The sequence below is a fragment of the Crocuta crocuta genome, unplaced genomic scaffold (assembly GCF_008692635.1).
Source record: "Crocuta crocuta isolate KB4526 unplaced genomic scaffold, BGI_CrCroc_1.0 scaffold97, whole genome shotgun sequence".
Taxonomy (NCBI): domain Eukaryota; kingdom Metazoa; phylum Chordata; class Mammalia; order Carnivora; family Hyaenidae; genus Crocuta; species Crocuta crocuta.
In genome coordinates, this window is record NW_027531999.1 from 4,837,493 (window position 1) to 4,849,124 (window position 11,632).

The 11,632-nt window shown below is 35.7% G+C and overlaps 1 protein-coding gene across 2 annotated transcripts in view; it reads right to left on the reverse strand.

The window, feature by feature from the left end:
* Window positions 1-2,208: 2,208 nt before the first annotated feature.
* The window catches only part of RAP1B (RAP1B, member of RAS oncogene family), a 279,529-nt gene continuing 270,105 nt past the window's right edge, over window positions 2,209-11,632 (reverse strand). For both annotated transcript variants that reach the window (XM_077775277.1, XM_077775278.1), the window contains exons 4-8: window positions 10,382-10,438; window positions 9,211-9,351; window positions 6,913-7,056; window positions 5,868-5,984; window positions 2,209-3,455 (exon numbers count right to left, since the gene is read on the reverse strand). In XM_077775277.1, coding sequence (XP_077631403.1) covers window positions 5,898-5,984; window positions 6,913-7,056; window positions 9,211-9,351; window positions 10,382-10,438 — 429 coding nt within the window. In that variant the 3' untranslated portion in view covers window positions 2,209-3,455; window positions 5,868-5,897. The remainder of the gene's footprint in view (window positions 3,456-5,867; window positions 5,985-6,912; window positions 7,057-9,210; window positions 9,352-10,381; window positions 10,439-11,632) is intronic.

Below are 11,632 nucleotides of genomic sequence, written 5' to 3' on the forward strand. Positions count from 1 at the left end.
CATCTGAAGATGAGAGGATTTTAAAAAAGTAAAGTTTACTTTCATAACTGGATATTTTAAAACTTTATACTCCTAATATCCGCAATTGTGCTGAAGATTATGTACAAAATAAAAAAACACCACCATGAAAGTCAAAGCAGCATTTTAGGCACCTTTGTAGAAAAAATTAGGTGAAATGTCACTCTGGTTTTCTCCTAAAGTTGAACTTTCTCCAGGTATTGTTGGGGACAGAAGAACTCATGACTTTCCTGACTGAATTATATTTTAGTATTTTTCCATTTAAGCACCAGAAAAGTCCATCTACATGATTTGAATTCCTAAGCTGCAGCTACTATTTTGTTTTTAATCTTTAAAAAAACTTTTAACTTTTATTCAGTTCTGAGAGACAGAGACAGACAGAGCACGAGTGGGGGAGGAGAGAAAGAAGGAGACACAGAATCGGAAGCAGGCTCCAGGCTCTGAGCTCGATCTCACACAAACTGTGAGATCATGACCTGAGCTGAAGTCAGATGCTTAACCGACTGAGCCACCCAGGCACCCCTGCAGTTACTATTTTGTATGGGAGACAATGATGCTCTTTGCCAAACCACAGTCCTATTTCCAATAGCAAAATACAAAATAAAAACCAAAAATACTGACCAAGAGGATGGCACTGACATTTACTTCACTCCCTTTAACTCTGTATGAAGTGGTGCTATTATCATTCCTATTTTACAGATAAGGGAACAGAGGTACTGAACCAATGTCACACGCTAGGAAGTAGCAGAGCTGGGATTAGAAACCCATGAAATCTGGTTCCAATGTAGCCGAGTCTTATTCACTATACTAAATTGTCCATTTTGTTTCCCTAACACTCATCTGTAATTAATGTGTTGTTTCCCACCAGATCAGTGGTTCTTGGTCAGGGTGACCTTGCCCTTTAGCAACCCCTCACTCACTGAATCTAGCTAGAAAACACTTGGGCAATGTTTGGAGACAATTTTGGTTGTCACAACTTGGGGGTGGGGGTAGTATTACCGGCATCTAGAGGGTAGATACTAGATGTGCTGCTAAAAATTCTATAATGCACAGGACAGCTTCCCGACAACTCATTATCCAGCATAAAACATCCATTGTGCTGAGGCTGAGAAGCCCTATAATAGAGTATAAATTCAAAAAGGGCATGGTTCTAAGCTGATCTCAGTTTTGGCTCTGTCCTCACACTTAGAACAATTGTGCTTGACAAAGAAGTACTTAAACTTATCTGAATATTTGTTTTAAAGAGGCAAGAATTCAGCCTGGCGCATAGCTGGTAGGCAACATTTATTAAAGGTAACAAAATTAATGGTGGTGCCCTCAAAGATGGTCAAATTGGACACAGGACACAATAAATCAAAGTGATTTTAGTGCCCCATAATCCCACTTTTTGGGTTTTTTTCTCCCAACGAATACAAATATAACCAATTCTTCTAAGACAAGTCTCTTAAATTAAGTGGGGCTTCTGAGAGAATAATTTATTCCTTAGATACATAAAACCTTTAAATACATGGATCTCTGAGTTAAATTTGTAAAAAATAAGACCTTTCTCTTTAAAATGAAAGCCTTTAATGTTCCATTCACATAGTATGCCTTTAAGAGATTAGTAGACAACCCTAAATTAAACGGTATCACTAATTGATTGCTTATATGCTTCAGTGACTGGGAAATACTTTGAGAAAGTTTAAGAAATTTTTAAAAATTTCAAAATAACTAAATTATAGCACACATAAGAAAAAGACAGATTATCTAAAAAGATAGTACTTGAGTCCACTTCAAAGATCTTTAAACCATAATATTCTAAGTATAACTTCATCCTATATTTAAAAAAAAAAAAAAACCCAAGCATAACACCTGTCCAAGTATTTTCAATTCTTTCTCCTACACACTTCAAAGAGCTACTAAATATTGCCCAAAAGGTGTATGTTCATTAATATTGCTTGATTTACAAAATTCTTTTCCAAGAAAAAATTCAAAGGTTGGTTATGTGGATATTCAAACAATAGTAGGGGAAAAAAATCTGACACCTTTCCCTCACCATTTCTATAATTAATGAATGACTCTGGCTTGCCCAAATGTTAAATTATGAAACCACGCTATGTAAAATGCATCTATTACATTTAAAAAGTTAAACCCATATTTATTTACTAGCACTGTTAAACATTACACAAAACACAGTCAAGTGGCAAGTAATTATAATGCAAGCCCTTGCATGGCAAACCAAATTTATTGAACTACTGATGCTAAGTTATACAAAATTGCACCACTTTAATTAAGGCTTTTAGTTTACATTTGGCCACCTCAAAGTCGTTGTAACATCAGGTTGGTCAATTTAAATACTGTGGCTCCCTGTTGGATAGACACACAATCTTTACACCCAAACATTAATGCATACAAAGCAACAAGGCATTGTTAAATAAAACAGCAATAGTTACTGCAACTTAGGCCTTGTGACCAATTACACATGATTAAAATTACTTCCCACATTCACATCCACAGTACTCGTCCACCATTTAACATCTCAACCAAAACGTTACACATGTGAAACAATCACTAACAGGCAAAAATACTAAACCTGTATATTTGGTATTGCAAATACACTTATGCATGAGCAAGCAAGGGATTCACAGTGAGAATCTACAGCTGCAGAAGCCTGAAAATGATTTACAAAAATTGTTAAATCATTAAAAAATTGTTTGAAAATATACACTTCTTGTTGTAGACCCCCACTGTACACACAACTATAAACATTGTTCCCTATGTAAACAAAAAAGGAAACATATAATAAAAGATTTGAAAAGTCTGGACATTTCCTTCCCAACAGATATTAAAGGCAACGTCTTTAATCTAAGACATTATACTGAAAGGACTATCATATTTTAAAGACAAGATCACTGTCTCCACAGGTTTTTTTAAAAATTAAAAAAACTATATAGCTGTGTTAATCAAAGCGCTTATTTGTACAATACAATGATAATGACCTTGAATTTCTTAAAAAAAATTACAATAAGCTACAAGTATCAAAGAAGCGAAGTTATCTGGAGTAGTCTATATAGGAGCTCTTTGGACTTTCTTTTATTATGCTAAAATAGTGGTGCTTTAGGATTTACATTATTGTACTCTCCAATACAAAGTATGGGGCATGTTAAAGTATACAGTACACCATTTTCATACATGTACAACATTGGTGGATGAAAAAATGTCTCTTAGCAGTAATACTGGATTGTAGCCTCTGGTTTTACCAGCTGCATACTCTAGGACTATTATATAAGTAAAAATCTCTCTTGTGATACTGGAAAGTGATTAGAATGTGCAAACTGATGTAGTAGCTTTCATCCGCCTCTTAAAGGGTACCACCACAGAAAGTCCATTTAAGATGTTGGTAGGTTTAACAAAGTTGGAATGCTGGCACTGTTGAATTGGGCAACAGTTCTTCAGACCTGTCAAAAGGAAAAAATTAAGTTGAAAACAGCACACTAAGATCCAAAGGAAGACATTAAAACAACGGTGTTAACGGTGTTAGAAATGAACAGATTACAGGCCCTTGTCATTATACTCGTGACGATGTACCACACAACTCATAGCAGAGCAAAGCAGGGGGAGACATTTTCATCGTTTTGGAATGACTTCATCTATTCTGCTGGCCTCTTGAAAGTCAGTCAAATGAAAGTTTTAGATAGAAAAAAGGAATGTAACTTGCTGCAAATTTCTGTGTATTACCCTTTCAAAGACTAAAAGCAGAAAAACAACAAAAAACACCACAGTAAAACTTAGGTCAGGTCAACTTTATTAGAATTAGGATTAAAAAACAGTTAGCAACAGTAACAAAATGACTGTTTCCGATCCTAGAGGTACAGAAGTACAGAATGCACATCTAACCAGGGTTTCTAATACCAGAAAACCAAGACCTTTCTTCCTTACTCTTCCAGGAAGAGTGGCTACAAAGCTAGTTCAGAAAAGTAGACAAAACAGGATTTATTTCATGATGGCTCTTTACAGTTGACAGTTATAAATGTTCTAATTCCATACTTAAACAAATTATATCAACTTTGAGACGGATGTCAGAAAAAAACGGTATTACACTAAAATCATATGTAAACTTAAAAAAATTGTGAGCAATGTAAAAAAAAGTAAAATCAGAACTCTGTCTGCCAAATATTTATTTTCTTTGGATGATTTTCTGCATACATTCCTGGGCTAAGAAAAAGTTTTCTTTTTTTTACTGTTTTTCTAGGGTTCAGACTTGCTGCAAGTTCCAGAAATGCTGTGATATAGATGTGGCTGCTGAAATAATTTTCATAAATGCCTTGAACTTTAAGTCCTCATTTAGAGTCTGAAGGAGTTTGGTAACTTTTCTAAATCCTAGCAGACTGAATGTAGCAAATTGGATAGGACAGATGGGAGTGTGTGAGCTGCCGCACATGTGTGCTGCTAAGAATGGGCATGTGGTCAGGAATGAGAGAACTTATCTCTAAAAACAAAGCTTTAAATNTAGAGAGTAGGGACAGAAACTCTTAAGATACAGAATCAGAAGTGTTAGCGTAGAGGACCATTTAACATAGGAAGCAGCAGAGCCACAAACACTAAATAAAAGTTCTCAAGGATAAGTACAGTAAAATATAGTTTTAATGATAAAGGACCAAGAAACTATTCTCACTGCCAAAGAGCGGCAGATAATAGTTGAGGGTTTACCAAGTACTAGGTACTGATCTAAATGATTTACAAGCATTAATTCATTTTTAAAAAATTAAAAGAAAAAAAGCCAAACATTTTTTTAAATATTTATTTATTCTTGAGAGAGAGACAGAGCATGAGCAGGGGAGGGGCAGAGAGAGAGACACACACACACACATACACACAGAATCTGAAGCAGGCTTCAGGCTCTGAGCTGTTAGCATAGAGCCCGATATGGCACTCAAACTCACATACTGCGAGATCATGACCTGAGCCGAAGTTGGATGCTTAATTGACTGGGCCATCCAGGCACTCTGATATAAACTCATTTATTATGACTGTTTTCAAAAACTATATAAAAGCATTGCATGTTCAGTTTTCCTTTGCTGTCTGATCTCTAAGTTGTTGCTGCGGTTTTCTCTGCCTGGGAACTTCGGCTATCAATGTCTCTTACTGACAAACTTTCCCTGAATTCAGTTTATATTTGACTAATTTGCTGCCCCAGTTATATATGCTCCTTTAATACCCATAATAGCATAGTGACTAAGCATGGGCTTGAGAGATAGTTCATCCTTCAAATTCTGAGCCACGCACTCAGATCACTGGATTCAAATTCTGGCTCTGCTATTTATTAACTGCAGGGCTTGAACGAGAAATAATCTTTTTGTGCTTCAGTTCTCTCATCTGTTACATGAGAATAACAGCTCCTGGCTCAGAGGACTGTCATGAGAATTTAATTACTATGTGGACAATACTGAGTGCCAGGGAGATCCAATGTTGGACTTAACACTATCCTGCATTTATCACGTTTTGCAACTGTTTGTCTAACTCTTCTACTAGACCTGAATTAGCTTAAGGCTATATAGATAGGAAAGAAGGCTGGGTCTGCTTACCACAGTACTGTCAGCACAAATCAATGTCCCAGTGGGGCATAAGTATATATTGGATGAAAATTCACTTATATGGAATACCCTACTTTTGATGATATATAAAGGAAATAATTACTAGGATATCATACTAACTCATGGATATCTTAAAAAGGAAGTAACCATCTTTCTTTTTTTTTTTTAAGAAGAACATCCTATATTTGTTTTCTTCATAGAGTGCTGTTAATGAGGCTGACGTTAGATGTTAGGAAAAAAGAAAATAAAAGTAGAGAAAAAGATAAATTAACATACCTGGCTCAGAGCTACAATGCATTTAATATATTAAAGCAGCTGACATGTTGACTTTTTGCGTGTCTTCCCAGGCACTGGAGTTTTTCTGTTAATTTGCCGCACTAGGTCATAAAAGATCTGTAAACACAGTATTTTTTTTAATTTATAGGAGGAAAAAACCCAAAAAACAAAAAAATGAAAAAGTAAAACAAAAAGCTGAACTTCCCATGGACATATATGAACTCCAACAAGTATTATGTTCAGTTAAGGAATAATTAAAACCAGGTATTCCTATAATTGCTAAATTTTCTTGTTTATTTTTTGGGAGTGCTAAAATTGTTCTCCTTAAAACAAATACTGAATTCAGAAGCAGTAGTGATCTTACTGTAGTTCATTAGAACATTTAACATTATTCAAAGAAAACAATCCTTTACTCTTTGAATCTTTCTATGTATCTTTCTTCTGTTATATCACTTAAGCCCCTTCAAAGCAAGAACCGTGCACACCTTGAATTTGTCTCCATCTTTTTTTTTCTTTTAAAGTTTGTTTTTATTTATTTTGAGAGACAGACAGAGAGCAAGCAGGGAGGAGCAGAAGAGGGAGAGAAAAAATCCCAAGCAGGCTCCATGCTGTCATTGTGGAGCCCCATGTGGGGCTTGAACTCATGAACCATGAGATCATGACCGGAGCTGAAGTCAAGAGTCAGACGCTTAACCAATTCAGCCACCCTGGAACCCCAATCTGTCTCCATCTTTTACAGAACGTCCTTTACACACACACACACCCACCCCTGAACTCTTAATCCTGTCTTTCCCACCCCTATCCTTTTTGTCTAGTCTTCCTTCTTTTTTCCATAGTAAATTCCAGCATTTAATAAAGAGGTTAAAATAGATGTGTTGCTTATTAACATGCATATACTTAATACCGTAATATTTCTGTCTAGAAGATCAACAAGTACCTGGAGTAAGCATTAACTTGGAGTTGTGTTAATACACATACATTTTCTTCATTAATTTTAAATGCTAAATTCCAAATCAAGAGTTTTTGAAAGTATATTTCACCATACCTCATTAACATTTATTTTTGATTTTGCAGAGGATTCTAAGAATGCACAATTGTTCCACTGTCTTGCTAGATTTTGACCTTGTTCCTTTCCTACAACTCTTTCATCTTCCAAGTCACACTTATTACCAACCAGAATCATTGGAACCTAAAAATAAAAAAAAAATTGTGAGGGTAAAAAAAAAAAGTAAATGAATATGCTCTATACATTCAAATCCAAAGAATTCTTTTTTTTTTTTAATGTTTTATTTATTTTTGAGAGAGAGATAGGGATAGCGTGAGCAGGGAAGGGTCAGAGAGAGAGGGAGACACAGAATCTGAAACAGGCTCCAGGCTCTGAGCCGTCAGCACAGAGCCCGACGTGGGGCTTGAGCCCACGAACATGAGATCATGACCTGAGCCGAAGTCAGACGCTCAACCGACTGAGCCACCTAGGTGCCCCTCAAATCCAAAGAATTCTAAGAGTCAACCCTAAGGATTACTTTTTATGCCCAAGAAAAATACTAAATTAAATAATATGTAATAAAATTTATAGTCAAATATGAAGCCTTAACTCTGTTAAGAATCTTTCATGTGGAATTTTTAGAAAACAAGCAATGATGTACTTATAAAAGGGGGGGAAACCCTTAAAATTATGTCCCAATGGACCTCTAAGTAAATATAGTAAGCAAAACACAGACTTTTTTTAAAAAGTAGTATTACTATGAAAAGTCAATGTATTTCAAAAATTTTAAATGTTTTTCTAAGGGATGTGAATCAATTACAAGTTTTCTGGTTTACTGACATGCATTTATCAAATAATCATTCTCAATTTCATAACACAAAAAGGAGAAATTTGGAAAGCCCCTAAAGTAGAAGTTTTAGCTTTTCATATAGTTTATATTAAAAAGTAAAATTATTTTAATTTACTAAAAATTTAGACTACCTTAATCATGTGATGTCTGTAACTTTAAAAAGACACTATAGGGGCGCCTGGGTGGCTTAGTCGGTTAAGCGTCCGACTTTCACTTAGGTCATGACCTCGTGGTTCGTGGGTTCGAGCCCCGCGTCGGACTCTGTGCGGACTGCCAGCTCAGAGCCTAGAGCCTGTTTCGGAGTCTGTGACTCCCTCTCTCTCTGACCCTCCCCTGCTCACGCTGTCTCTCTCTCTCTCTCTCCTAGAAATAAATAAAAACATTTAAAAAAATAATAATAAAAAGTAAAAAGACACTATAGAGACAAATACTTACTCTGCAAAATTCATATTAATCATTTAGAGACTGGCTTTCTAGAGAATTTTTGGGGAAAAAAATCCAAATTAGAATATCATGAATTCTGGCTTTTAGGAACATATAAAATTTTATATTCATACTTTATTTAACGTAACTGACAGAAGAACACTAGTTATCAGAAATAGCAGAAAACAGACTAATTGTGAAATGTTTACTGAGCTGTAAATATGTAAGAATTCCCCAAAGTTTTCCTGTTTTAGAAGTCCAGGAAATGGCAACATTTCCCACAGATGCCTCTGAACTCTCCCAATATTTGCTTATAATTAAGTTATGTATATAATACAGTGGTTCTTACAAGTGTGATACCCAGACCAGCAGCATCAATATCATCTGGAAACCTGTTAGAAATGGAAATTCTTGAGCCTTAATCCTAGACATACTGAATCAGAAACTCTGGGAGCGAGGGCTGGCTATCCGTTTTAACCAGGCGTACAGCTAATTCTGATGCAAGATCAATTCTGAGAACCACTGCTATCTATAGTATGATGAGGAGGTGAAGTTATCCTTTTGAAGTTTCCTATAGGGATTAAACTCCATTATAGTGCACTGTGAAGAGGCATGCAAGTTACTGTTAGAATCTAGTGTATTTGTTGGCTTCCTTCTAAAAATATTTTGTTCTTTTTCTGTCAGTTGTTTGAGGTGTGTTCGTACGGAGTTCTGATTCTTGTTAGAAAGGCTCTTACGTCTACCAGAAATGTATAGAACATCTATTAGTAACACTTGCCACCCACATCCTTCCTTCCTCCCTACTAAATACATGATTTAAAAATAGAAGGGGGATAAAATTTATTTTACACAGGTTAAGAACGGAGAGGGGGATTTCTCACTTTTCACATTATATATATTTGAAAATATTATGAGTGTCAAAGGTATATTTCTGCCTTTTAAGGAAAAAAAACGTTTGAAAAACAAGCCCCCCCACCCCTGCCAACCACGTGAACTTTAAATTGGATTTAAATTCAAATTCTTAAATTGGATATCACTACAATGAGAGTTGGAAATAAAATATATTCATCAGGAAATCAGCTTACATCATCAGTGTCTTTAACTCGAAGAATCTGCTCTCTCAGATCTTGTAAATCATTAAATGTGGACTGTGCTGTGATGGAATAAACTAATGCAAAGCCTTGTCCGTTTTTCATGTATAAATCCCTCATTGCGGTAAATTGTTCCTACAGCAGAAAGAAAGGATCATTAAAAAACAATAAAGTTCTTGACAGTTAATTTGACAATTTTAAAAGTCTATAATTAGTGCCTGATGAAGAATATAGTAGTGTTATGTAACATTTCTTAAAATTATAGTTCATGGCAAGATGCTATTCAAAAACTGATATCTCATAAAGTTTTTACTTAACAATACAACAAAAGCAGATTTATGTGCAATAAATATACTTAAAGGTGAAAGAAATATCCTTTCTCCGAAAGAATCTGAAGGAGGAGGCTCCAGGCTCTGAGCTGTCAGCACACAGTCCAACATGGGGCTCGAACTCATGAACTGCGAGATCATGACCTGAGCTGAAGTCAGACACTTCACTCACTGAGCCACCCCCGATGCCTCAAAAGGCAGCTTTTTAATATACAGTATGTAGGGTATTGAAACTGAATCCCCAAGTTACTCACAGCTAGTTTACAATACTCTAGCTCTAAGGGGCCCACCAGCATGCTTACCTACCTTATCTTGCCATTTTCCCACACTTTTCCTCCTTCACTAGACTGGGAGCCTTTGCAAGTAAGAACACAGTCCATGGCACAGTTCAGGTACTCAAACATTAGATGAATGAATACCACAGACCCAGAATAAATCTTTCCTTCACCTTCAGATACCAACAAATCTAGTTGGTCTACAAATACTTTGAAGGAGAAAAGATATTGCTCAAGATATTTCACAAAGCCACTGAGAAGTAAGTGTTTACTATTTTCCACATTAATTAAAATGGATAATATAGTTTTAACTTGTTTTAAAAGTACTAGTGAGGCTGAAAAATTTCAAGCCAATTTTCTACTTATTTCTTTAATAAATGACCCAGTGCAGTCACAAAGCACACACACAAAAAATAGAATATGAGAGAATAAAACAGCTTTAAGATTTAATGCAAGTAAGCTTTTAAATAAGCTTAACTAGTATTTGTCTATAGAGTACTAGCATTTACAAGGTCAGTATTACACAAGTTGTACATATACTTCAGTAGTTGTTTTACGCACCGTTCCTGCAGTATCCAAGATTTCAAGCATACACTGTTGTGCATCTACTTCAACTTGCTGGGGGGAAAATCAAAATACATCTTCATTTTTATAAGGTATAAAAGAATACCTTATTATATACAAAAGCTAATATGACATTTAAAATAAAGAGAGATTGCAACTTTACAACTAATCTCAAGCAATACCTGAATAAAACAGGAGAAAAAAAATAGCTAGATAATCAAGGTCCACTGACCACCCCCCTCCCCCAAAACTGTATAAGGTGGAAAATGATGTGTTGCTTTAAAAAATTTTTTTTTTATTTTACAGAGACATAGACATAAACAGGAGAAAAAAAATAGATAATCAAGGTCCACTGACTACCCTCCTCCCCCAAAACTGTGTAAGGTGCAAAAATGATGTGTTGCTTTTTAAATTTTTTTTAGTTTACAGAGACACAGACACAGTAGGGGAGAAGGGCAGAGGGAGAGAGAGAATCTTAAGCAGGCTCTATGCTCAGTGTGGAGCTGATGAGTCTCGAACCCAAGACCCTGGGATCATGACCTGAGCCAGAATCAAGAGTCAGATGTTCAAATGACAGCCATCCTGACACCCCTAAAAACCGTATGTTCTCAACTCAACACAAGGAAACATACAAGATCTAAGCTCAATATGAATCACCCAGAACTTAATTTTGGGGAGGAAATGATTCCAAAGCAGCTAAAAAATAATAATAATAAATAAATAAAACCCGGAGTAGTTTCAAATAAGATCAGAAGTCATTCTATGTCAACACTGCCATATTTTATTCAGATATACCTTCACTTCTCTAGATAACTACATCCCCTTCACTAGAACACTTCTGGTAGCAAAGAAGAAGACAGGTCTCAAATCAAGTAAGTTATATATCCCTGTGATCTCTTTCCACCTAACATTTCCTAGGAAAAGAACTAAAATAATCTCTACACGGCAGCAGGGGACAAGCTGGCTGTTCCATAACAGATAACTCTCTATTAATTAAAAATGTCTGCATATTAAGTTTTATTGTCACATGCTGTGTTAGTGGTCACAAATAAATCTTTCTATTTTGAGCAGTAGCACTTTCTCAAAGAGTTGTAAGTGAAAAGGTTAGGAAGACTTCTGTACTGCCATCTCTAGTTTAAAAAGAAAGGAGCCTGAGAGTATTCAGTCTTTGGGGGAAGGGGCGGGGGAGATGGGGATGGAACTATCACTTGAAACGGATGACCTCATTCTGAATTTTCTGAGTCAAAT